Source organism: Mesoplodon mirus, assembly GCF_964341445.2.
Source record: "Mesoplodon mirus genome assembly, chromosome: 13".
NCBI lineage: Eukaryota > Metazoa > Chordata > Mammalia > Artiodactyla > Ziphiidae > Mesoplodon > Mesoplodon mirus.
In genome coordinates this window covers 73625035-73652924 of record NC_138989.1, presented here as the reverse complement: position 1 = coordinate 73652924, position 27890 = coordinate 73625035, and the positions used below count along the sequence as shown (strand labels likewise).

Below are 27890 nucleotides of genomic sequence, written 5' to 3'. Positions count from 1 at the left end.
TCAGCATAGTAGGGGCACTCCTTCGCAATTATATCAGTATTTCACAACTGCTTCCCACAATTACAGTTGAAAGCGTTTTTAAACAGAAGGCAAAGATCAACATCTTATTTAATTAAAAAAAAAAAAAAAAAGGCTTTGGGGCTTCCCTGGTGGCGCAGTGGTTGAGAGTCTGCCTGCCGATGCAGGGGACACGGGTTCGTGCCCCGGTCCGGGAGGATCCCACATGCCGCGGAGCGGCTGGGCCCGTGAGCCATGGCCGCTGAGCCTGCGCATCCGGAGCCTGTGCTCCGCAGCGGGAGAGGCCACAACAGTGAGAGGCCCGCGTACCACAGAAAAAAAAAAAAGGCTTTGGGGACTTCCCTGGTGGTCCTGTGGTTAAGACTCTGTGCTTCCAGTGCCGGGGGCGTGGGTTCGATCCCTGGTCGGGGAACTAAGATACCACATGCTGCTCGGCCAAAAAAAAAAGAAAAAGTTTCTTTGTGGAATCATTTAAAAATATATAAAATATGGGCATGCTGGCTAGTTGAAAAGACAACTGTGCTTTTTCGATCCTGGAAGGGAACAACCACCAGGGCTAGACTACAGTGAGTCTTATTAGTTTGGACCTGGGTAGAAAACAAACCTGAACTTAACTGAGGTATAATCTTTGTTGCTACAAAAATAAGCCAAGGCTTTGTCCTGTAAAAGACATAAATATACTCTTATACACATGCTTTGAGCTGCTTCTTCAGCAGAAGGAATGCATGAGCTGAAGCCCTCCTGTAATCTCTACCGTGCATCCACAGCCCGCCTGATCCAGGTGGGGAAAAGTGATGCTCATTTGCTGTGTCAGACTTTATTCCTGATAGATGGCTGGCACACGGCCTCCATTATTTGTGTGTGTGAGAGGCCGTGTTTTATAAATAGACTTCAAAGGGAATTTTCCTCTATCAATGTATACGAGGGAAATGCTGGCCTGAACCTTTTCCTGCTTCTGGTTAGTGCAGGAATCAAGAGGACACAGGGTGCTGGGGGAAGAAGCACAATTTTCATTATTCTCAACCTGTCTGACCAATTTTTTTTTTCCTTTTCCTATGATAATGCTCAACTCTAAGAATAGCTGTTCTCTCTTATTTGTTCTCTCTTTAAAAAACAAAGCAAACCCCAAACAAACTCAACACAGGTTTTAAGCCAAAAATTATCTTTACAGTTCTCTCCATCCTTCCACCTTTTGTCAAAATAAACACGCAATTTAGAGCCTGCGTTCCACAGCCAGAATTTTGTATGGGCCTTTGTTTAGCAGGGATAATGCGCCTGTGTCAGCACATCCGAGTTTAGAGGAGAAGCGTGGCAGTTTGTGGAATTCCCAGTTGTTATCTTAAGGATTTTCAACGACAGCAGCAGCAGCAAAATGTTGTTTTAACCAATTAAAATTTTAAATCACTAAATCAGTGAATCACAAGTATCTGGTGGAAAGGGGCAATTGAAACTTCAAACTGGGCTTCACTCAGCACCGATGCAGGCAATAAATAAAGCTGGTGCTATTTTAAATAAAATCTGCCCAGCTGCAATTACACTGCAGTTGTGGTGTGAAAGGCTGTGAAAAGGTTAGGGGATTTGATTACTAAGCTAGTTCAAATTACTAAAATCATAGCTTACGTTGGCAAGCCACAGTGGCTCCATACACTAATCCAGCTACTTTTACCATATTTACCGCCTACTTCTGGAGCTCCCACTCCTGGCTGAGGACGTGAAGTCCCCAGTGCTGCAGGAAGGGGCAATGGGTACATCAGCAGGACTGCTTACAGGTTCTATGTCCATGAGGGAAAAAAGGTGTTCAAACCAGTCTCCCTCACTCTTATTTCCCAAGGAGCGACCTAGCTTTTACTCTCATCTTGCCCCAAACCTGTAATCTCATCTTCAAAGCTACATGTTATCATATATGCCTTAGCAGTAGTGACGCGTTTACCAAATGAATGTTACCAGATCTGAATGATAAGTTCTCTTGGCGGGTTATTCCTTTACTTCAAAATCGGAGTGGTTCTCATGACGGGGTGTTGGGAAATGCGTGGGAGCTTTTTGGGTTGTCACTAGGATAGGGGTCGGTGCGGGGGACGACAGTGGCTATTAGGATGCAGTGGCAGAAGCCAAGGATGTTAAATGTCTTGCAAATAACAGGCACAGTCCTGCCCCAAATGCTAAGATTGACCTCGTGAAGGCGCATTGTACCACGATCCATGAGGTCTGAGAGAGTCTGCTGGGCCATCTAGTCCAATTCTCAAGGGACTGAATTACCATCACACCACGGGCAGAGTGTAAGTGACCGTCCAGACCATTTGGGTCCAGGTCTCTTCCTTAACACGATACTGCTGTTCTTTCAACTGGGTATACTTGGTGTCAACACTAGAAATGGGAATTTAAAGCATGTGTTCACTCTTGGTCCAAGACCACAGAGCTAGGGCCAGTGACAATCACCAAAACTCAACCGGCTTTCACATACCATCAGTTCTGAGCAAGTAGCCCAGAGGACAGAAAGACTTGAGTTACACTCGGTACCCCGACAATCAGATGGGGATATAAGGGAGAGGAAGGAAAACAAACCTTCGGTAGCATCAGAAATAGAAACATGAGGACGCATTTCAGGTTAATCACCGGTCTAGAGATCACTCAGTAGAAAAATACCACTGACTTTTAAAAGAACTCTATGCTACATTAAATAAGCCACCACTGATTCCCCTGAAGAAATGAAGAGCGAACAGAGGAATATAAAGATATGCATATGTGCTTTTCATTAATCTCATTTTTCTCAGGTTAACACAATACACGGATTCTCTCTCATGCATGATTCGGGGGCACATGGAAGAGCCCTGTGATACTGTGATAAGATGTTCACAAAAAAGAGCTATCAAATTTACAAAGTCCTTAGTATACCTCCTGATCCACAATTAAAAGAAAGTAATGTAGCACAGAGTATAAAATACTTATCTGATGTAAACAGTAAAAACTAAAACGACACATCAAATAGAAATCAAGATGGGTAATGTCAACACAGATGCAAAATGAAAGTGACAAAGAAACATCACTTCTAAAAAGATCAGAATTCCTAGTAAGGTTACAGCATCCTGAGATGCGAAGCAGTAACATCAAAATCCTAGCTATATGTAGCACTCCCTTTTTTTCCATAAACGGTAAAACTGTCACAACTGGAGCTTTCCCGGAGTGCTCAGAAGAAAAGCACCAATACCAAAGATGGCCATTAGCCTGTGCCCGTAAGTCACCTGCTCCCCGCCAGCCCCCACGTGCGGAGTCTAGACCAAGCTGAGAAGACCCTCTGGGGACGTGCTTCACTGCCAGGAAATGTCTCTGCACGAACCATGGATACGGGGTAAGGCAATAAAGGAATGAATGCCAGACGTCAGGGTGGAAATGGAGCCGAACAAACGCAGCGACCTTACCCACGTTGTAGTCTTTGTGTTATGGTCAATGAAGAAGGGCCGGCCGTTGGGCGCTATCCTCATTTCCCAGCCGGGCGGCAGGAAGCTCTGTGTGACTTTGTGTTGTGGTTTGGGGGAGTTGTAAGGTGATGGCTGGGGGGACTGTGGATTGGAAAGGGTATCTTTCACAGCCCGACGTATGGGTGAATCCTTGGCACCCTAAGGAATAATAATGAGCATTAGAAGTCGTCTCAGGTGCTAGTCCAGAGGGGTCAACATGTACCTGGGGGTCAGGGAACGCTCCTCTTTGAAGAGGGACAACGGGGAAGCGCCTAAAAAACCTGCTTGGTTTACTCTGAAAATTAATCTAACTGTAAGGTTTATCTCCTGGTTAAACACACAACAATGTGAAGTACGTCTAACCACCATCCTTTGATAGCTACTTGGTACGTACCCAAAATACTGTTCTGTAGTGAGCATTATGGATGCAGATTGTACAGAAGGTGGAGAACATGCCCCTGCTCTTAATGAGCTCACAGTCTAACGAAGGTGGACTGGCAATTTTTAGAGCAGAAAAGAAAAACCTCCACCAACGGGGACAGCCAACTGGAATTGCATAGCTGTTACCCAGGACATTTACATCACAGTCTGGAGGAGACATCGCCCATTCCCACTTATCAACATCTTAAACCCGGGCATGGAGAAGCCCGCAGCCATCTCTAAGATGCAGTCACGTTTAGAACTTCAAAGGTTTAGTCTCTGGTATTTGTGATGTTAGGAGGGCGCAAAGCAGATGCCCAGCAGTGACTGAGAGATGCAAACAGGCATCAGAAACACGGAGGGTGATACAATGGAAGACCTTAGGGTCGAAAGGAAAAACAGATCAAAGCAACAGCTATTGAGTTTAAAAACTCAACGTAAGCATTGGTAGGTATTTGAACCAATACGAGTTATTATGCGAGTCTCATGAGGTGACAGGCAGTAAGGAGTGAAACACAACACGAATGGAGAAAGTTCTGAAAAGAGGAGCCCGTGTCCAGTACAAGCCACCATGGCCTCGGCCCAATGAGAATGAGAATCAGGTGAGTGCAGGGATGGGAAGCATGGAGTGAGCTGCACAAGGACACCCCGCACCGCCAACACAGCGACTGAGTATCAGAGAGGAAGGTGGCCGCAAAACCCAAGTCCCAGTTCAGAGAGAAGAGAGAATGAGGAGAAGCCACGGGATAGACGTGACCCCAGTTAGATGACGGAGCCTTCTCACCTCCAGTGGGGCAGACAAAGTTACTGTTGGCGAACTGAGGCTACGAGGCCGGCGGATCTGAGGCTCGATTAGATGGTTGTTACTGTTTGTGGCGGATCCGGATGCACCGTCTTCTGCAAGCTACGTTGGAGGCAAACACAAGTTAGCTTCGTGTGAGGCTCTCCCTGCGCACGTGACGGGAGTGTGGACCCAACAACACGGCCAGCGGTGATGAGAGGTCTGGCCTGTTGAAAGCATGGAGGAAATGACTACGCATAATGATGGGGGGAAGGACGGGGAAACACACTCCAAGGAAATAAAAATGAATCACCGGCCGGCATAAAAACCAGCCTCAGAAAAAAAGGGGGTTCGGAGGGATGCTACCCATTGTAATAAGCAGGCTCTTACTTTGAAATTATCTTTCCCGTCACATTTTTAAAATGGACCATTTAGGGGGAGACTGATTCAGGGCCCCAATTCTTCCCAGGGCAAATATTATGTTTAAAAGGAATGCACTTGCGAGAAGAATTTTCTTAAACATGGGTTCTTCAGAACAACACATAAACATCAGGAACGTGGGGTTCGCGTACGTTTCGGCTTCTACTGCCTGTGACTATAAGCTGTGTGGCAATCTGCATACCTGCATGATAGGTCGAGTCCAAGTTGTGGTTCGATTGTTATGATTGACATAGTATGTGCGTCCCTTAGCATCTTTTCTCTCTTCCCAGCCTGAAGGTAGGCCCGGCGTGGTATGTACATAGGCCACTGATGGCTGTTTGTGTAAGAAATCGTTATTATTTAATATCTTGCATTTGTTTTCTGATCAACTTAATAAAGTAATACATACCCAGAATTATTTGTGCTAGACAAAGTGAGTTAATTCAATGGTACCGAAAACATGAGTGCCTGGAAAACAGCAACAGGTTTCCAATAGCTTTAAACCTACTGTGAAATGAACTCCTACATGAGCCACAGGGTCAAAATCTTACAAAACTCAGTTCCAGGCCATGCAGCCTTCAACATAAAGGGTTGCTGCCAACGTGATCATAAGGAAAGAGAATAATATGACAATTCATTTTAGTTGCTGCATTTTACTGTCAAACCACGTAGAGCCTAAAAGTTATATCAAATTGTTAAATGTTACCGACTCTGAGACAGATGCCCTGAATATTTTTTCCTCAATCTAGCTGTCACAGGGATGTTCCCCTAGCTTATTCCTAAATTCTTCACCAGCTTAGGGCCCTTACACTACGTAGCTTTCGGCACGGGGGGACACACACACACAGAGTCTGTTCTCTACGAGGCCTGCTTTCACACTAGTGACTGACCAGAGTATCTCAACTATTCCAGCCCGGGATGCCACCTGGCAATCTGAGGCCAGAATTCCAAAGAAGCGTGATAACTGAGGCTGTATTTCCCCCCGTCCTCCCATATGGAGTTTGTCTCCTTAAAGGGTGAATGGAGCACAGGTAGCTTCTGGGCTTAGAGACATGTGCAGTACAGAGCGACTACGGTTGGATAGTTCAAAGTAGATTGCAAAAGGCTTCCTGCGACACTTTTGCTTGTAAGAAGCAGTCTGAGAAATGCAGGCGGGGTGGAGAGCTGCTGGAAAGCAGGGTGTCTCAAAGACTCACGGAGGCAAGGGGATGTTTGTGTGAGGCCAGTGCCGTCCAGGACGTCCTGGACGTCTGGGTGCTGCGCATGAGATCTGTAGCTGGGAAAGGGCTGCTACTCTAAGGAAGGGGTTAGGAACAAGAAGCCAACCATGACTACCAAGGCTCTTGGGAGAGCGTAAAAGAAACAAGAGGCCAAACATCAGGAATAATCTCTTACGTGAGGTTACAAAAGGAAACCACTTCTTTTAGGGTACCATCTTCCCTAATTAGGATCTTCTGAAACTCCAGACATTTTACCAGGTGCCGTTTTCTCGTTTAGGCTGAAGATGTCAATCTCTTAGCCCAATCTCTCCTTGTACTCATCCCATCTTTCGTGTTCTCTACCAACTAGGTACCTTGGCAAAGAGGGTCCCCCAGTCCACTGCAAGACCTTGAACTGAAAAGCAAGATCAGGGATGCAGTCAGGTAATTTGGGGACTGCAGGCAACGAGGCTTAATATCCTACTTCATGAGCTCAAAGTGCACGTTCCAGAGAAAAACAGACCAGGAAGCAGCTGCCTTAATGGTTATTTCTAAAACAAATTTACCCAGCAGGGCAAGTGTACTTATCTGAAAGACAACTTTCTGCTAAAACTGCAGCAACTATTTCCTTGACATTATTCCAGATAAAGTCCCCAAGGCCCCATAATGGCAATTCCAAGGCTCTGAGTAGGTACAGTCCTGGATCTAGCTGTGGGGATACAACAAGAGTGGAAGAAACATCAACATGCAGACCCGATCCTTCCATGAGTATTAAAGACAGAAGAATTTGTCTACAGCTGAAAGCTCTTTCCACCCTCCTCCTCTCGCTGTGACACCAACACAAAGGAGCTATTTCCAGGCTACTTTTTATCTGGGCACTACAGCAATGGATTCTGCTGACCCGATGGACTCTGTAACCTAAGTTAGTGGTTGATTAGTATTTTTGGCCAAGTACATGCTATCAAGCCTTGACATACTGTTTGTTTATATGCGGACCAAAAATGTTTTGGCTGAATGGAATACTAAATATTAAATGCTGCTTTTCGGCCTCCCCGTTGAATTATTTTTTGTGGAGAGGCAATTAGATGTGCCCTCAGAAAACTTCATTTTGGAAACCTTAAGGATAGTTTTACAGTTATAGTATCTCTGGAAAGGACATTTACAAGGAGGCTAATAAACTAAAATAACTGGGCTGTGTCACAGATAATCTCAGGACTGAGTTCCAGCAGAGTATTCCAGCAACCAGGTTACTTTCATAGAGCCACAGTTAATAGGGCTAATCAGTTTATGGAAAGCTAGGAGTGTTGTAGAGAACACTGAATTTGATGAAAATGTTCCTTCTACCTTCTACTGAGAATTGAATTGGCAACCTACAATCTAGTTCCATTTACGCAAGATGGCGTTATTAAAATGGTCCTTTATAGGGTTCTTTCCAAATGACTATGAAGAACAACCTGTGCTGATGACTCCATCTGTGACTCAAAACACCACCTCCCACAGCTGGGGAGCGGGTGGGGCTCAGCTTCTACGAACAGACCACGGCAGGGGCACAGACCATGGCAGGGGCGCAGCCCTGGAGCCAACGTCAGCCTTCTCCTGCGGTGTACGTGCAGTGCGCGCGCTTCTGCACACGTGCATTCCTTACCACCTCAAGAACGTGTGAATTAATCAGGAGACAAGTTAGAAAACGGCCAGTCAGCTTAATTTAACACTTCACAGCTTTTCACCTGAATTCTACCGCCCTGTTTCACAAAGCCAAGGAGCCATTTAACTGCAGCTTCATGGTGGCTCCATTTATTTCATTAAAATGAAGAAAATTACATTGGAGCTGTAAAAGTTTCAAAATGCTTTTAAAGATGATAAACGTTTGGCGCTATCACGGATTCTCCAAGATTCACTCAAACCCTGCTACACTCTTACCTCAGTGTATTATTAGGGTATATACAGCAAAACCCCCAAACTGTGCTATGCGTCTCATTTTCTCTCAGAGAGGGCTCATGCTTAGCCAGCTGGAAAGTGGCACCAGTGAGTATTTATTTGTCATACGTCAAAGGGCTGTGGCTCCGCAGATAAGAATCAGGGCTTGTTCATTATACTATAGAAATAAAAGCACTACCACGGAAAGAGAGCAACACCAGGATGGTTCATAAAGCCACATGGTGAGCAGTGCCCAGGGGGTGGAGGCTGAACGGTCACCGATGTGGGAAAATTATACAAACTGTGGTGCACGCACATCACTGACTACTATGTAATAATTAATATGTCCCGAAAAATGACCACAAGTGAATAATATCAAGTTAATAACTAATACGTATATGAGATCCCACTTGTGTGTGTGTGCACGCATGTGTATGTGCGTACGCATGCATCCACGTGTATGTATGTGCGTACGCATGCATCCACGTGTATGTTTATGAGAGCACAGAGGAAGGAGTGGGATGGGGAGTCCCAGGGTAGCTCCAGGATGACACAGCACACTTCAGTGTTGCGGCTGACAGGGAGAAGGTGTAAAAGAGGGGAAGACACATGGTAGGAGATGGAACTGGAAAAGCAGAAGTAAAGGCTATTCATCACGAGGGATGGTGAGGGTGCAAAAGAAATAGACGTGATAATTTCTAATGCAGCCATAAGGTAAGTTTGCTTATTCCAGGTGAAAGATGACCAGGTACGTAGAAAGCATGAGAGCAGAGAAAACATTTAGGAAATATTACTACCCAGTCTTTGAAAATAGAAAACAAAACCAAATTCCTATTTTTAATTCATTGCTGGGGGAGGGAGAGAGCACAGGCAAGAAGAAAAGCACAGTGGCAGGGCCATGGGGAGCTCATTCACATGCATCACTTCGTCCTGCCAGGTGATTCTGACCATGGAACCCAGGACGAGCATAATTCAGTTTACCCTGTCGTTTAATATCATCAGCTATCGCAACACTCCAACACTCACAACAGGTTCCAAGGCCAACAAGATGCAAAAATGATAGTAGATGCTCATCAGCCCTGCACTCTATTAAAATCATTTCATGAAGTGATCTTGTCCGTCTCGCAGCTCTACTGCCATGGAAATGACTAGTGCACGATAGGAAATATATGAGTTTATTTGAACTTTCTTGAATTCTACTGGAGGCTGAGCCTGGCCCACCCAACACAAGCCCTCCACTGCCGCTCAATACCTTACACTGGGCTGATTTTTGCAGACTGCCACTTAGATTTTCCAGTGTACAATGCTGAGTAGTAAATTCTAACAATATAACCAAATTGTTCCTTTAAATCAACATCTTGCAGGGAATCAGCAATCGTATATGTATTTAAAGGTGTTCCCCAGTAATAAGCAGTTACAACAAACATACAAAGTTAAAACAGTTACAACAAACATACAAAGTTAAAACAGTAAGGAAAATTCTTCAAATAGCTATAGCAGCTCCAAGCAGAAACTATAAACTAGCCTGTCTTTAGGGATCAAGGAGAAAACAGGCAACTAAAGTACACAGTCGTCCAAGTTACCCACAAACATGAATAGTAGAAATTACTTAAAATAATGAGTAATAAGAATAACAGATACTTGGCTTAAAAAGACCATTTTTCTAGATCTTTTCAATTTCTTAATTATACTCTTTCCTCTCTCCTCCTAAATTATACGAACCCTTGTTCATACCTGTGAACCTGTGAGTAGGGGCCCCTGGAAGCAGAGAAAGGTCACTGGTTCATGCTTGTGATACAAAAAATCTAACCCAGCCTTTGAAACGTGGTACAGGAAATGTATAACTGAAAATTCACATGTATAAATTGCATGCAATTCCTGTGGCTTCCTTGATTCTCCTCCAACCAAAATATTTTACCCAAGTCTTCTAAACACATGGGAAAAGCTTATCAGGAGTACAAACACTAAAAGGCAGAAATAGACTCTACATGTTCAGATTAAAATGCACTTTAAACAAAGCTTGACAGTATTCCTCATAAAACTATACGGGACTAAAAATCAATTCGTTTTACCCAGTACCTTCAAACAGTGTGAAAGTGAGAGGTTTAAAATAAGAAGCATGCAGCTCTGTGGCACATAAGAAGCTGTTCTTATCAAAAAAAGAAGAAAAAAGGGTATAGTCACCATTACCCCAAATATTAAAACTAACCCACAGTTTTGCCATTAATGTCTGAACGAGGGTATCATTACCGTTGGAGCCTCACCACCCGTGACAGTTGAAGAACGTGCTCTCCCAGCTGGGGCACTGGGCTGTTAAATGATAATTTACATCAGTGAAATGCATTTCGGGAGACCACCCATTGCTTATTGAATCAGGAATCAGTGCTGGTGCAGTCAGGAAGGCAGGTGACATGAATCAAAATCTCTGCAATCCACCCGGTCCAAATAAAGTTGAGCAACCACTGATGACCAGAAGGAAAAGAGGAACAGGATCACCCTCCCATCCAGAGAAGGCTCAGGGTGCAGCCCTGATCTGGGTAAACGATGAACTGACAACCTCAACAATGTGAGATGTCTTATGAAAAAAAAAAAGGAAAGCACCACTATTGTGCCCCCACTGTTAAATAATTAGCAGATGATTAAATCTGTCAAACTCAGAAATTCAGGTAAGAGGCCACTGGTGATCAGTGAGTTCACAGCTTCACAGAGCACAAGGAAAGAGGGAAGAATCATCAGTTTTCAGGGAAGTGAGCTCTTTTGGCCAATAAAACTGACACTGATTTTTGAAAAGGAGAGAAAGCACCATTAATTCATCAAGGAAAATCACAGAATCATGTGAAGAGTATCCCACTAGTCCATCACAGCTGATTGTTCTGTTTTGGGGGAGGCCTGTACTGCATCCCAGAAAGGATGCTCTTGTCAAGCTTCTGACCTACCAACCCTTTCCATGTATGCCACAACGCATCTATTATGTTGAGTACTCAGTTGACTAATGTACTATTCATTCTGTAAACGTAAAAGACTTAAAGCCTAGGCAAAAAAGGTCCTTTGAAGTTGAGCAAAAATGTACACAACAGGGAAGACACCATGATTGCAAAACCTGTTAAGTGCAATCTTTCTTTCCCTTCTTCAATTTTATATGCAATAAACAATGATCATTTCATTGCAAACAATTTCATATGCAATAAACAAGCACTACCAATGACCAAGGATTTGTCGTAATAAAAAAAATTGGTCAAGGTCAAACATCCAGTTAAGCATGCTGAAACCACGTAATGTTTTCTCCTCCAAAACAAGAAACAAATTTACATAAAATTTACTTTTAATGTGTTTATTAAACATCTCCCAAAGCAGTTCTGGTCTGCTTTCCAATCAGAATATTCATTTTTATTTATGTCCTATATTATTAAATACCCTTTACACTTCTATATTTCCTGCTAGTTATGAAAATTGTGGGAAAGTGGGAATTATAGTGGGAACAAATTATATATTGAGTCAGTAGAGCTGCCTTTAAAGAGACGGCACAGAGGCTTTGTGGGTTAAGAGTTTAGGCCATTAGTAATGGGAAGGACTTCTTGCTGCCCACCCAGAAGAGTTCTTCCTATGTTCTTGAGATACAAACACAGCTTCAGGGACCAAATGAAGTTTTTAAAAAAGGAATTGTTAGTGTTTAGGTCAAGTAAGCACATCAGAATTGGTATTAATTTGGATGGAAAAGCAAAACAATGGAGTTTTTAGCATTTCAGAGACTTTGGTGACGATAACAACTCTTCGTATTGGAAATTCACTCTCCTTGGGCAATTTGCTAGGACATTTTAATGTCTTACGTATATGGTAAATGGATTTGCACAGGAAAAACTCTTCCTCAGTAGCCCAGATGATTTTAAATAAAAGCCCAAAGAGCCAGTTGATGGCTGGAAATGAGCATGGGTTACCGGTGGCAGATGAGCCTGCTCTGCGACTGCGTCGGTGACACTGCAGGACCTCAACCTCGAGGAAGGCTCTCTCTGCTGAAGGGGAGGAAAGGACGCGGAGCATCAGGGACACATATTCTGAGAAACGAGTTTCACTGGTTTAAAAAATATATCACTCAAGCCTAGTCACTGCTCTTTAATATTAGAAGGTAATTAAATGAAACACCATCTTTTCGGGGTAATGAGAGTCATCTTTTAAGGAGTCAAGGATCTTCCACTGTCATTTTCAAGTGTCTTAAGCAGATGGGATAGAAATAACATTAAAAATAAGAGGCCAAGGGCTTCCCTGGTGGCGCGGTGGTTGAGAGTCTGCCTGCCGATGCAGGGGACACGGGTTCGTGCCCCGGTCCGGGAAGATCCCACATGCCGCGGAGCGGCTGGGCCCGTGAGCCATGGCCGCTGAGCCTGCGCGTCCAGAGCCTGTGCTCTGCAACGGGAGAGGCCACAACGGTGAGAGGCCCGCATACAGCAAAAAAAAAAAAAAAAAAAAAAGAGGCCAAAACAGGAAAGGGGACTCCACAGATAACATTCGAGTGCTGCTCTAATAATGGAAAAAAGAAGCTAGAAGTCCTGAATTCTGCTTTGAGACGCAACCTCTGGGTAAATTCTAGTGGAACACGAATAGAGGAAGAGATACTGACATACAGTTATTAAACATTTATTGACTACTGTGACCAATGACAAAGAATCAGTTGGATTCTATTTCCAGGGGAACTCAAATATAATCTTCGGCTACTTCTGAAGGGTTAGGTATTTATACCTTCAGCTTCTGAATGGAGTTCAGAAGTTGTGCAGAACAGGAATGAAGGAAAGTAGGTATGGTTAATCTAAAAAAAAAAAAATCTAGAGTGTAATGTATAATATGTTCCTCTCACTTGTTTGTATTAATCTATATGGTTAAAAAAAAAAAAGACCACAGATCAGCAACAGGTCACACACACACAAGGCAGGGGTCTAATTAGCAACAGGTCTGTACACGGGACAAATCTGTAGCATTCCCTCACTTTTAATATTTTGCACTCAGGAAAATGGGGTAAAGGTCCAAGACAGGCTCTGAGGCAGCAAATGGGAAGCTTTTCAAGTCTTCTCACAACGGTTAGCATGAAGGATTCATCCTTTAGTAAAAGTTCATGCTGCTGTCCTTGAAGACAGAGTGACCTTGACAAGCAAAACTGGAGAAGAACCCCCTACTCCCCTACCCCTCTCTTTCCTAGGCACTGTTATGTAATAGTTGAACCAGACTCAACATGAACTTAAAATAATTCCGACACTTGCACTTGGATCTTAAAGATCTTTTATGAACCTAGAATAATGAATGCAGAAGCTCCCTATAAAAATAATAAGAGATGATAGCTTAATATCAGTGCTGCCTAAAATGATGGCTTTTCACTTGGTACACTAAAGGTATACCACTGCTATGCTTCTGGCAGTACTTACTTCCTTTCATAGTGTTTTAAATATATGGTTTCCTTGCTTATGTTGTTTCCATAGCAACAGTTTTATCAATTCAAATACCCCATATATGCAAACTCCTTTTTTTCCTGCCTCTATAGTACTAAATTTTCGTCTCAGTGATATTTCTCTTTCTGAAGGACATTCATAGAATTTTAATACAAAAACACATTAACTGAGTAATCGGTGCAACTCATGATATGGGCCAATGGTGTCTTTTAAAACAAAAACACGTAACTGAAGGAGTAACAATTTTGTGAGTACCTACTGGCTTTTACATTTTATGTAGTCCTCCTATTCATTTACATTTGATATGGCTGTAATGATGACTATTTTTCTAGGATGCCATTTTCAGCAGAGGGACTACCATCATTTACTACAGTACATCTGTAGGTTCAATTTCTCAAGAGACACTGAGACTGCACTGCTTCTCAATTTTATGCATGAGCAGGAATTTTCTGTGGGCTTTTTCTGCAAAGCTTTGTGTTGTCAAACACAGATGTCTTCATGGCTGATTCTGTTGCTTCTCATTGGGGCTTAGCCCCACCTGAAGCATCTACAATGAATTTCCCTGATGGCTAAGAACCCAAGTTCAAATGCTACCCTGGTGACAGTGTCACAATTTCACCACCTTTCTCAAGGATTGGTACTCTGGGACTTGGGAGATGTCTTCTATCTCCTGTTCTAACCTTGTCTTGGATGGGTCACTTAAAATCATGTCTTCATCTGTGAAACGAGGATGATAAAGCACACAGAGTATGACGTAAGAGGATTAACCTGGAGACCCAATGTCTCCCAGGTCCCAGTGTGCACACCACCTTTATGACAAAGGTACTCTTCATGACCCTTTGGCTGGGAAAAGAAATTCTACAAGGTTAAAGCTGATGAAACACAAGTCATAGATTTGAGTTTTTTATGAATCAAGAAAGATTTTCACCTGCTTGGGCTAATTTTGGTATAGTCCTGCTTCTCCTAGGGAAGGAGGAACTTTGGAAAATGTCAGAGTTATCTGGGAGCCAGAAGACCAGACTATTACTTACAATCAAAGAACCAAACTGCTCCCCATTGGAGTCCGGAGTGATCTGAAGCCGTCTGCTCAGCTCCTCAGACAGCTCCTGGGGGCTGGTCCGAGACACAGGCGAGGCGGGTGGTGGAGGCAGCGCCAGGCTGAGGGAGTCTCCACTGATGCTCACTTCTTCCGAAATGGTCTCCCAAGGCTACCAAGGAACAAGACGCTGTGGTAACTGCTAGGACGAGGGACCTTCTCATTCCCCGTCCCAGTAATAACCCTTATGATAACTGTAATTCACATTTACTGAGCACTCAGGAGGCACACAGCATTCTCAGGATCCATAGGGAAATAAAGACTACCCTGATTAACAGATGCGGACACTGAAGCAGAGGGAATAGCTTGCTCAAGGTAACAGAGCTAGGAAGTGGTGGGGTCAGGACTTGAGCCAAGGAAGCCTGGTCCCAGGGTCTGTGCTCTTAGCCCCTTTGTCATAGTGCCTCTCTGAGCAGTGCTTTGCTTCTAGCACTTGACACTACCTGCATGGGTTAAAAAAATATTCTCAGGAATTTGTTTATGATTTTTGTGAATTGTCTTTTACTCTAACCGTTGAGGATTCACAATGAAAACAGCAGAGATGCTATAAGCTGTAAGTAAGCCCTGGTATAAAGTAACTTTTAGTGAATTTATTACAGCATCATTCATGTTGCTTTTCTAATTTTGATCACTGGAACATTTTGTGAATGATCTTCCTAATGCAGTGTTTAAAAAGAATGGATTTCTAATAAGTAAACAGAGTTGTTAAGGCAGCATGGAAGTTATGGTTTGCTGCCTTGCTAATCTGCTGTTCAATTTATATATATTCTTCCCCAGTAATTTACCATAAGCATTTAAGGGTAAACTTATGAACATTTCTGTTCACCCAAATTTCTATTTTCTTGGTAACAAATCTCTTTCACTATGTCAAAATTACTCAGTAAAAACTTGTATTTGGTACCCAAACAAGTTACAGGGCTACTTCAACTGCTCAAAGATGATAACCATGCTGCCATTTAACAAGAGATGGTTAGACTCTGGGGAAAAATAAAGCATAAAGTGAAAACATCTTAAGATTTCCATGCTAAAAGTAATGTCATTCCCTTTTGTAGTAATGTAAACTATGTGTACTCATCAAAGATGGCTTTTGTAAGCACTTTCTAAGTTACTAAATATCCCGATGGTCAACAATCAGCCACGAGACCATGATCCTCCCTTTTTACACAGATCTACTGAGACAAGAAATTACGACACAGGATCAGCCTGGAGAACATGGCCAGGAGGCGCTCCAGGGAGTGTGCCGCCAGAGCAGGAAGTCCTACCTCAGGGCCGTCTCCGCCCTCGCTGGGGTCCACCTCCAGATCCTCGCTGATGTGTCTGCGTGAGCGGAAGCGCCGATGCGCTGCCTCCTGGTTGATCTGCCGGATGTTGCTGTCGGACTCGGAGGACACATCCCTGGGAGCGCGGGGTGAGGGTGGGAGTCAGGAGAGCCGGTACTGACACCTGGCACTTCAACACCAGCCGACACCCACCAAGGGCCTGACACCTAATACAGTGTCAGTGCTGTCACGCGCAACACTGACAATCAGCTGGCCGTTCAGCGGGAGAATCTGCCACCATCTCTTGGCTAAAGCATTCTCCTAGGTCCCTTTCATTGAAATACAGTCTTTAAATGCATCTGTCCCAATATTTCTGAGTATCTTTCAGGCATATACTGCAGCATGTACTTTAGTGTTTAAGAAAGAAGAGAAATCAAAGTCCTCCATCCATCTGCCCCAGTGACAAGGGAGGCCTCTTGAAGGAGAGGTGACAGGTGAGCTCACACTCATGGCCAGTCCGTGGTGACCCCTCTCTAGGAGTCCAGCAATGACAGGGCTGCAACTTCTGGTCACCAACAATTAACCAATGAGTACAAATAGTACCAACTCAAAGCTGGGGTCTGGAGGGAAATGCCCCTGACCCAACGTGAACTTCTTCGGCCTCTGAGGATCTCATTCTGACAGACTCTCAGAAGCATGACACTGCATTTCTCCCCGTTAAACTCCTTTTTAAAATTCACAAACATCAGGCAATAACCTCCCAAATCAACTGGGATTTGAGGAACGCTGCAACTTCATCGTCTCTTTTTTATTGGGGGGGACGTCATGTAACTCTCTTAATTCAGGATGTGAAAAGCATTGAGTCAATCTTGAAAACTTTTGCACTAAATTACAGGCAATTCTCCTTTGGGAGAAATACTACTTGGAGGCTTTTAGAGTAGAAGTTTAAATGTCAAAATGTTTTTCAGAGAAAACCCTTACAGACTCTTTCAATAAGACACCATATTCAGTTAAAAAATGACGCTGCAGGGCTTCCCTGGTGGCGCAGTGGTTGAGAGTCCGCCTGCCAATGCAGGGGACACGGGTTCGTGCCCCGGTCCGGGAAGATCCCACATGCCGCGGAGCGGCTGGGCCCATGAGCCATGGCTGCTGAGCCTGCGCGTCCGGAGCCTGTGCTCCGCAACGGGAGAGGCCACAACAGTGAGAGGCCGGTGTACAGCAACAACAACAAAAAAATGATGCTGCAAATTAATATTTCAAAATATTTGAAAACATTATTTCAGACTAAATGAAATCCAGTATCAATCAAGGACCCTCATTATAGACTCTTCCTAAAACATGGGTTTTAAAACATTCTAATGACTCTCAAGCTAACTTATACTATTTTCCTATACTTCCCCCAAAGAACATGCTGGGCCCCTGAAACAGTGAATGGTCTGCAATAAGCAGCACTGTTTGCAAATAAACAGGTGACTCTTCAACGCCAGCTTCCAAGAGAGTCTGAATATTTCCACCAAAAATCTTTACATTTTTTAGCTTTACTGGTAAAGGGACACTATGAAGGTTACCTTTCTTTAATCCACATTAAAATAAAAACTCTTGTTATTAAGATCTGAATGAAGTTTTACTGCCCAATATACCAATTTTTAAAACCTAACAGAAATATACATTTTGCATATTTTATAGTTGTATTAAACTATAACTGGACTAAAAATAGTACGTTAGGCAGAGGGCTCCTCAGAAAAAAATCGCATAAGGCCATAGAGAAACTAATTAAAATCAAGGGACACACAAGTATACTAACACAGTTTCTGAAACCACCAAAACAGGATGATAAAAAATAACACTCTCTTGGGTATGTTAGAAAATATAATATTGTCTTTGCGATTTTATACTGCTGCCGTGATTTTTATAGGACATTCAATTCAATTTCACTTTATAATGACTGGCCTTACTGAAAAATATTGTATATATAAAAGTTTCATCAAAATTTTAAATCTTCACTTGAAATGTCAGGTGTCACTTAGTCAATACCAAATGTGTGTTCTGGGTTATAACACACACTTGAATTGTTACAGGGATTTCGGAGAGGTTGAAAAGAATAAGGCTTTAATATTGCTATGTTTGCATTTTCTATCTCTCAGAAGAATATAAAAATTCCATTACTCTGGAAGGACTTATTTTTTTTTAAAGGAGCATTTAAAATCAATTATGCTAATCCTCCTTATCCAACGTGCTTGAATAATTAGTAATCAGTGTGAACCAGAAACAACTAAATAGCATGAAGAAGAAAGATATCTCTGATTCTGAAATTCCAACCCTGGGCTTTTTTATGGTCTTTAGTGATAAAATGAAAATGTTCATACAAGGAAGGCCTTTGCCCTTAAATAAGCAATTAAATGAGAGGGCTGTTGAAACTGACAGGAAGTTTAAATGGTCACTAATAGGAAGATGAACATTTAAAAATATGTCTGAGCTGGCAAATTAAAACAGAAACATGATTTTATTGGGGGCAGGGAAAAAATTTAAGAAGTGGCTATTTCAATGTGCTTCAGTCATTAATTTCACATATATAGTCTTCATTTGACTTTCATGGGAAATATACAGATTAATAAAGAGAAGAAAACCCATAAATTTATCAAATTCAGTGCCAATTAAGATCAGTGTGTCTGATCATTTACTTTCATATACATCAGTGACTCATGATGACCGGAGTCATTAAGATAGATTAAATTACTGCTAAGATGGGAGACGGCCAAAGTGGTTTAGAAAGAGAAGTACTGAAAAGAGTTAAAGTAAGTGTTCTGAGTCTAACAAGTTCATCTATGGTCTTAATGCAATTCCTTCATGATTTTAAACTTGTGCTTTTAACAGTAAAATGTTTACAGTTTACATTTAAATCGGATAAGGACTATTCTAAAATTAGAGGCATTTTAAAGGCCACTGTCTGACCTGAGAGGGCTGGGGAATGTTCTGTGGCCGCCTTCCGTCTGGAAGCTCTGCATCCAGGCCTGGACAGTTCACTAAACCACATGCCTGTACCCACTTTCAGAAGTGACTCATCTGTAGTCATTCATTCAATTAAAAGCTCCTACCTTGTGCCAGGTGCTAGGGGTTGATCTGTGCGTAGGAAACCACAGTCCCTACTCATACAGGCAGTAAGAGTATTATGTGCCCTGTGTCCTGACAGGGAGGCACAGGGCTTTCAGAGAGACCGGGACAGAAGACGTCCGGTGCTCCCAGAGGAAGGGATAGTAGGCTGACATCGGAAGGTTACCAGGGGAAGGGGCACGTTCTGGCTTTATTTTTTTGGGGGGGATTGGGGGTCAGCACATCCATGGGGCCAAGAAGAAGAGAAAGTAATCAGAAAGCAGCTATGCATGATCAGACTGCTCTACGTTTCTTTTCTTTTTTTTTTCTGTGGTACGCAGGCCTCTCACTGTTGTGGTCTCTCCCGTTGCGGAGCACAGGCTCCAGACGCGCAGGCTCAGCGGCCATGGCTCACGGGCCCAGCCGCTCCGCGGCATGTGGGATCCTCCCGGACCGGGGCACGAACCTGTGTCCCCTGCATCGGCAGGCGGACTCTCAACCACTGCACCACCAGGGAAGCCCCCGCTCTATGTTTCTGACTGTGGCTGGCAAGAGGCAGGGTGAGGAGGACCCTGTAATAAGAGCCTGAGGGCAACAGGATGTCAATGAGGACTTTTCAGGGGCTGAAGTCTGGAGCACAAGTCTGTAGCAAACCGGGTAAGAAATGAGAGTCTCCACGATAGTCTTAATTCTCTGTGCAGCGTGTGATCCTCACTTCTCTATCTGACTTCCTCAGATATAGCCTTTTAATAAAGACCCTTCTTAACATCCATTCCCCCCAACCCAAACTTGCAGTATTCTGTGAAAACTGAGTTAAGCAAAAAATCATTTTTGAATTAAAACAACACATTAAAATAACCTGGAGGGCTTGAGGGCTTCTGGTCAAGCCAAATAAAGTTAAGGAAAAAGAATCCCAAATTCTCAAACAGTTCAGACAGGATGAGGAGGTTATTGTGAAAACCGACTCTTTTTCCTCAACTAACTTTTCTCTTGCTTTCTAGAAGTCATGCTTGGTGCAAAGGAGGGACCTGGCAGGTCCCACCCGGAGCTCTGGGACGTCCTTCCTGGCTCAGCTGCCTCAGTGATGTGGACCATCATGCCACTGATTTCTCCCTAAACGACAGGTGAACGTGAACTCGGAAGAACCACAGTCTCCCTACTGATGGGCCAGCATTTATACAAGTGAGAGCTTGTGTAAATTCCCTCATTAGAGTTTCACAACGCTGTGAGGCAGAGGAAGTAGCAATTGTCCCCAGTTACCTCCTAAATACAGACTTCGGTTGCATAATTATTAATGAAAGTGAACATTTTTCTATCCATGTGCTGACCATCAGTCTTTCTTTGTGAACTGCTGGTGGTCACTTTTCTACAGAGGTCATGACGCTGTGGTCCCCAGAGAGTGCTGTTTTCAGGTATTCCTTTCCTACGACCTTTAGCAAAGGTAGATACAGGTACTTTGCTTAGGGTACTGCTACCAAGATTCTTCTGATCACTACACGTAACCAAGCCCAAGGCGGTTACTTTTTTTCTTTTAAACTACAAATAACTAGAGTAGTCAAATGGCTTACAACAGTTTTAACAGCTATGGTCATTAATCAAAGGGAAATAGTAAAAAAATAATAATAATAAAATTAATTAATTAATTAATTAATTAATTAAAGGAATCAACGAAACCATTTCCATTTATATTTCTATGGGAAAAAATGACAACAAAGAAGAGTTCAACATCATCTGGATGTTGGGATATTTATGCTGTCCTGGGAACAATGAACTGATGCACACACCGTGAGGTCCAAAGCTGACCAAGGACAGCTGATATTCATGAGAACCCACGTAGGGGCTTAGGAAGGACTGGCTAGTCACTGCTGCAGATTCTGCAAGCTTTTTCTCTAAACCAAACAAAATCTAGACTATACTTCTTGGCCACCTTTCCTACCTATGCAGGTCATCTTTGCAATTTCTAAAGATAAAAGGGTTACTGACAACACCATCCAACCCATTGCTAATACTTGCTAAAAACCATCATTAGCAAATTTCCTTCAGAGTCTGGGTTACAGAGAAAATTATCTCACCTCATATACTTGCTTTTATTCATATTGAAAATTATACAAGTTAGTGGTAATTACCTCCTTGTCTTGACTGCTAGGGAGGTCATGATTTCTAGTACAATTTTTTCCTTTTCTGTTTTTAATATTTTGTTTTTGCCTTTTATTGTATATTCATAGTTTTAGGTCTTGCTGTATACTATCATTCAAAAAACAAGCTGCTTCAAATCCTTTTTTATAGTAGTTGAGGTTTAACCAGTGTTTATTTGCCATCATTAGATAAAAAATTGTCGAGTGAACAAAACAGTAATCAATTCACTATATCCCTGAGGCTGGCAAGGGATTAGAACAAACCGTAATTACCAGCTGTGAATTAGCAACCCTCCCATGTGTTTGTAATTATATCAAGGGGGTGATCTATACATTTTCCAAAAAGGAAAAGAAAAATTTTGAGAGAGTTTCCAAATCAAATAATTATGGAATAAAAATCCAGAAAGTTAAAGAGCCAATATGTTTGCTATTTTCCATGATGGGTTAAGCCAGGAGAGGAAGCTGAAGAAGGGGAAAGTGAGGTAATCACCAAACATAAGATAAACCAAGGAAACATAACCCCTGCTTTACGTCTCACGAATCTACATAAAGAAGTCCTACAGGGCTTCCCTGGTGGCGCAGTGGTTGAGAGTCCGCCTGCCGATGCAGGGGACGTGGGTTTGTGCCCCGGTCTGGGAGGATCCCACATGCCGCGGAGAGGCTGGGCCCGTGAGCCATGGCCGCTGAGCCTGCGCGTCCGGAGCCTGTGCTCCGCAACGGGAGAGGCCACAACAGTGAGAGGCCCGCGTACCGCAAAACAAAAAAAAAGAAAAAAAAAGAAAAAAAAAGAAGTCCTACAAAATAAATTAGTGCATGTTTACAACAGGAGAACCTGATTCCAAGGCAAGAGCTTCTTTACAACCTACAAACTCAGGCTCCCACGCTCGTTAACTCCACGAAGAGGAATCCTGTTGTACTGCACAACCACGTGCTTTCACCGGTACAAGATGTACTTCCCAACCTCGTCCCAAAGCGCTGCCACGTGTGCACCTGACTGCAGAGTGTGGGGACGTGTTCCTGACCATCGACGGTACTCACATTAGGCTGGGTCGGTGCCACTGGGTGGTCCGGTTGTTGTGGTTGACATAGTAAGTGCGACCCAAGTTGTCCACCTTTTCTTCCCACCCGGGGGGCAGGGGAGGGGGGGGAAGTTCCTCCTGGTGCTGCGACGCCGAGTCATTCGAGTCAACGACTTCCCAGCCGGGCTGTGGAGCACAATCAGAGGGGAGATGGTGAGGCTGCTTTGGTGGCTACAGTGCGTCTGTGCCCTTCGTCCTCGCTCCTGTGCTCTCCGGCTCTGACGGTGGCTTCCTGTGCCACATTTAAAGAAATTCCCAAAATAGGGCAAAAAAAAAAATCAACTCTAGGAGCGTCTCAAAAATATTCTGAGCCGTGGCCAATGAACTGCGCTGCCCTCTAAGAAGATGACACTGCAGGGTGCCACTCGGATGGGGATCTGCACAGGCTGTCACGTTACCTGAGTCACATTACACTCTTTTCATATTTCGTGTTTGTTATTTTGACCTGAAGGCCTCCGGGGCCGTACAAAGCCTTGCCGATGATACGGGTCACACTACAGCTGTCATCTTTTCAACACCTCCGTAAGGTAAGAGGGAGCTGGGAAGATGAGCCCTGCAGCACGTGTGTTCTCGCAGAATCCGTGGCCTGCCCGGGCGTCAGGAGGCCCGGGGCGCACTCGCTCCCCGGGGAGGACAGCATGGAGGCGGCTGCAGGAGGAGGGGAAGCTCCTGGGCTGCAGGGAGGACGAGCAGCCAGGCAGCCAGGAGCCGCTTCCTACTCAGCCACCATTCCCCACCTGCTGCCGCCGCATCAACAGGCTTCCTGGTCACCAGAGTCAGAGGTGCTTTTTTGGCAACACATATTTTTGGCATTAAGTATTCCTTCCTGACATTCCCTAGTAAAGTCACTGGAAAATGAAGTAATTCACTGATTACTACAGTTGGAAGGTTGGAAGAGTGTGGAAAAAAAAATTCCTTGGATTTGAGATAAAAATCTGTGGATGTGCTGATGAAGTCTTAACATTCAAGACTGCCTACCACCCACTTCAGTCCTTCTCACAGAGAGAGATGAAAGCTTGCACATGAAACACTGCCTGGTAATACGACCTCTGGGTCTGAGGGGGGTTCCGTTAACTTGCCCATAATGCATTATTCACACATCATGTATATGCAACAGCTGCAAACAGATGTGCAAATAAGCCACAGAGAGGTCTTGTAAACGGACATTTTCAGAACAATATGAGAATTTGTCTAACAAAACAGCACCATCCGAAGCCTGAGCTGAGAAGGTACCCATGGTAGAGGTACATGACTGGAGAGTTAAAAGGTGGCCTTGCCAGGAGGGAACAAAAGAAAATTCCTCTGGACAGCTAATTCCAAAACGGCATTTCTACCCCATGCACGTTCTCACCTGTGTGCCAAATGAGTAAGAAACTTGGATGAGTCCCTCAATTATTTTAGCCACTTGAAGCAATTCCAAGTGCTAAAAGGAATTTACAAAGAGCTGCAAGTCCAAAGAAATAAGAGAATTAAATATGTGGGGAGAATTTCACATGGCGGTGGGCTGTTAATAAAACAGGGGTATAGCAGTTTAGAAAGAGACCCCTCTTCAATTATTAGTGTCATAACATGAAAAGTTTATCTTTTTTGCTAAAAACCAACACATCGGTACATCTGTCAAAGACGTAGATTCATGGACACATTGAAGTTTCTTCATATTTAAGCTTGATAAACTTTTATTTCCTTAAATTATGAAGTCTTAAAGTAAAACATCAATATGCTCTTAGGCAAGGAAAACAGACCAAGGCCCAAGCCCTGTGGCTTACCTCCATCTCATCCCTCTGCTCGCTGTTCTCTTCATCTTGACCTCCGTTTTTGGGCATATAGGCCATTTTCAATCGCAAAAATCCCTTAACTCGAGATTTATGGCTGCATGATGGAACAAAATTGGTTATAAAGGATGTGACTTGGTTACATCTTTATGATGGTTCATATTTATGATGCTTTTTAAAAAAATGCCATAGGAAAAGAAGTTGGAATTCTCCTCAGAGAAAACCAACAGCCAAAGCATAAGAAACGGTAGCAGCCCAAAGCCTCACCTTCTTGGTCTGAGGAGAAAATCCTTGAATGTGTAGGGTCGCTCCATCGTTGGATCTTCTGTCTAAAGGAAGAAAAAGTAAGTTTCAATCCTCCTGATAGTTTCGTTTATTTCAGATACACCCAAGTGGATCACAGAGAATACATTTTCAGGTTTTAGAACATGAGCCTGGCGAAAACAGAGTTGGTTCCTTACCCAGTACTTGACAATTAATTACACATTTCATAGGTCACAAAGCTTTACTCAAGATCCACTAGATGTCACTATCAACACCCATTTTTAGGAGCCAACCTCAGCCTGAGACAAATGACAGAATTGTAGTCGTCACTGCCAAGTGTAATTTCTAACTGCTGGGTGCAGGGCTCAATCTCACGCTGCTGATTAACTCTGGAGAACTGGGGGTCACTGGTGCCTGCCTGCTTGTCCCTGTGATTCAAGAAACCTAAAAATGCAGTTAATAGGAAAATACGCAAGATCAATCTGTGAATGCAATTTTACTTTACTTTTAACATTCAAATATCATGTCATCTGAAAGACGGTTTCCTCCACAGACTGTCCTAGGTGGCATCATTCATCAGCCTTTTGCTGGTGCTTATTTCAAGAAGCTATGAATGTAGTGGTGGTATTTATTCATTTTTGAAAGAAATCAGTATTTTATTGTGCAAAATCAGATGGTCAAAGTAAGCAGGCAACTGGAAAAATAAATGTTACTATTTCGTTAATTTAAAAATACTATGTGCAGTAAAACTTCAAATACCTAGACTCTTTAATTAAACACAATTAAAAACATTTACTTCTGTAGCAAGAGAGACAAACCACAAAATGATTTATTATGTATCAGAAGGGTATGTGTGTGTATATGCATTTATATTTGTAACATTATCTGTTTATGTCACTCTCTGCTTTAAACTCGCGATGGCTTCCTACTCTGCTTATAATATGCTGAAAATTCTTTCCTATGGACCTATAAGGTTAAAACATGATGTGGTTCTTCTTTTTTTTTTTTTTTTGCAGTACGCGGGCCTCTCACTGCTGTGGTCTCTCCCGTTGCGGAGCACAGGCTCCGGACACGCAGGCTCAGCGGCCATGGCTCATGGGCCCAGCCGCTCCGCGGCATGTGGGATCTTCCCGGACCGGGGCACGAACCTGTGTGCCCTGCATCGGCAGGCGGACTCTCAACCACTGCACCACCAGGGAAGCCCCATGATGTGGTTCTTAATTACCTATAACCTCACTGTGAACCAGTCTCTCCACTGACCCCACACTCCACCCGTCCTGACCTCCTCTGTCCCGCATGCACATCACATCTAATCCTGCCCTAGCAGGTCCTTCTACTGAACAGCTCTGGCTCCAGATGGCCATGGCGGTCTCCACTTTGTCACCCAGGTCTGGGATCCCAAGTCACACCTTCAGACACCACATCCTAAATCGCCACCATAGCCTCCCTTTATTATCCTCTGTCACAACATCCTGATTTATACCTCCCTTTTCACCATCTGAAATTATCTTGCTCATTTATTTATTAACTAGTTTATTAACATCCATCACCTGTAGAATATAACCTCATGAGATCAGAGACTTGGATTTGCTCGCCACTGTATTCTTAGTGCCAAGAGCATTGCCTGACACAAAGTAAGTACCTGTTCAAGTAGCTGATTAACCCACCTGATCTACAGTAGAGTACCGAGGCCACAAAAATTCACCATCACTCAAGAAAGTCAGTTATATTCTCTAGACTTTTTTCTAAATTCAGACAAAAAAAAAAAATCAGAGAACTTACCGGGACTCTAAAAATGGAACTGTCCATACACTACATAGTTTAAATGACAGACACCACACAAATCAAGAGGCAGGCGTCCTACGTCTGTGTCTTGGCTTTGTTACCTACGGAGCCACGTGGCCAAGGACAAGTTCCTTAGCTCTCTGTGCCTCAGTGTCCTCATCTATAGAGTAGGGCAGTAACAGGATCTTACAGAGTTGTGACGATTAAACCAATCATTTGAGCTGGTATCAATACACAGCAAGTTCTCACAAGGGTTCCTGGCACACTTAACAAATGTTGGCCATTGTCATCATCAGCCAACTCTACATTTTTATGTCACGTGTGAGCACTGCCAACTCAACACTCTGCAAAAAGGCAGGGCATTAAAAAATGAAAATTCACCTCCATGGAAATTCTCCAGTGTGAACAAGACTGTTATCTTGCAGATAACGAAAGGATTCTTCCTGGCACTACTCAGGCTCCTGCTGGATCCTATTCCCTGGAGAAGAGCCCAGGGGGGACTCCCAGGACAGCACTGAGATGGTAGAAACAAACAAACAAACATCTCAAACAGGTTGATGCTAACGGTATTACTGGCCAAAATAGACGCTGCAACCCCCTGTCCCTTTTGAATGTCCTGTGAGCGCTCAAAAGAAGATCTTCTGGTTACACAGCAATTTCATCTTAAAAAGATTTGTTGCTTTCAACAGAACTGCAGTTACTTTGACACATATGTAATGAGGTAAATAACTCTGTGGGCAAGTGGAAGGGAATGGCCTTATCAGGACCTTAGACTCAAAACAGGGATGCAACAGCTAAAAGCACCCAGGCCTTAGACTGAGCCCCCCTGCCCTCTCGGCCCGTGACTGCACCACAGATCAAGGCTGAAGACCCAAGGTCTGGTCAGCCTTCTGATCACTGGGCAAGTCACCTCCCTCTCTGGGCCCAGGTGTCCTCACCTGTAAAATACAGGGAGTGGATAAATGGTCTTTAAAGTCCCTCTAAGGTCTATGATACTGAATTCTGTACATGTGAGAGGGAACCATTACCCTGGTACCAGCTGGAATTATAAAAGGGGTGTTCATCATCTGCGTTACCTTCAAGCACAATTAAGGTGCCAGATAATAACACCACCTCCCCAAAAATGTCTCACTGTAGGAAAACTGAAATTCAAGTTAACCCTGGTTGCCTTGAGTGGCACTTGACTAAAATAGGAGAAATTAATGTTTTTAAAATAGCTCTCTCAACCCAGCGTGTTTCCCATAGATACAGAGATTTTGCATCTGGTAGGGGTAATGCGCTGGGATTCAAAGGGCAGGGGAGACACAACTGATGGTCGGTCGAGGCGAGGAAAGTTTCCGAGGCATAAAAGGCAAACACCCACCAGAAATGTCATTCTGTTGTTAATACAAGTCTTGGAGTTATTTTTGTCTCTAAGTAATTATTAAAGATAAGTCATAAAATCCTGTATGAACTTCTGGGCAATGACGCAGGATTTAACAGACAGATGTAAAAATGATAGTGTTCTTTAAAAAAAATCAGTAAGAAGAGGACAGTTACAGGGACTTCCCTGGCGGTCCAGTGGTTAGGACACCACGCTCCCACTGCAGGGGGCACTGGTTTGATCCCTGGTCGGGGAACTAAGATCCTGCATGCCGCGCGGCACGGCCAAAAACAGAGTAGATCCTGAAACAGGAAAAGAAAATGCTACAAGAACAGGACAGTTGTGGCTAAGTTCATCACCTCTGGTGCCACACTGTAAAAGAATAAAATAGAGGAGCTCAGT

The 27890-nt window shown here is 43.5% G+C and overlaps 1 protein-coding gene across 8 annotated transcripts in view; it reads right to left on the bottom strand.

The window, feature by feature from the left end:
* NEDD4L (NEDD4 like E3 ubiquitin protein ligase) overlaps window positions 1-27890 on the bottom strand; it is a 355791-nt gene that overhangs the window by 51950 nt on the left and 275951 nt on the right. For 5 of the 8 annotated variants that reach the window (XM_082641144.1, XM_082641146.1, XM_082641148.1 and 2 more), the window contains 10 exons: window positions 24344-24405; window positions 24071-24173; window positions 22264-22430; window positions 16004-16136; window positions 14677-14853; window positions 12146-12220; window positions 10461-10520; window positions 5297-5428; window positions 4678-4797; window positions 3435-3632 (listed from right to left, as the gene is read on the bottom strand). In XM_082641144.1, coding sequence (XP_082497270.1) covers window positions 3435-3632; window positions 4678-4797; window positions 5297-5428; window positions 10461-10520; window positions 12146-12220; window positions 14677-14853; window positions 16004-16136; window positions 22264-22430; window positions 24071-24173; window positions 24344-24405 — 1227 coding nt within the window. The remainder of the gene's footprint in view (window positions 1-3434; window positions 3633-4677; window positions 4798-5296; window positions 5429-10460; window positions 10521-12145; window positions 12221-14676; window positions 14854-16003; window positions 16137-22263; window positions 22431-24070; window positions 24174-24343; window positions 24406-27890) is intronic. The other 3 variants (XM_082641145.1, XM_082641142.1, XM_082641143.1) reach the window with 2 other exon arrangements.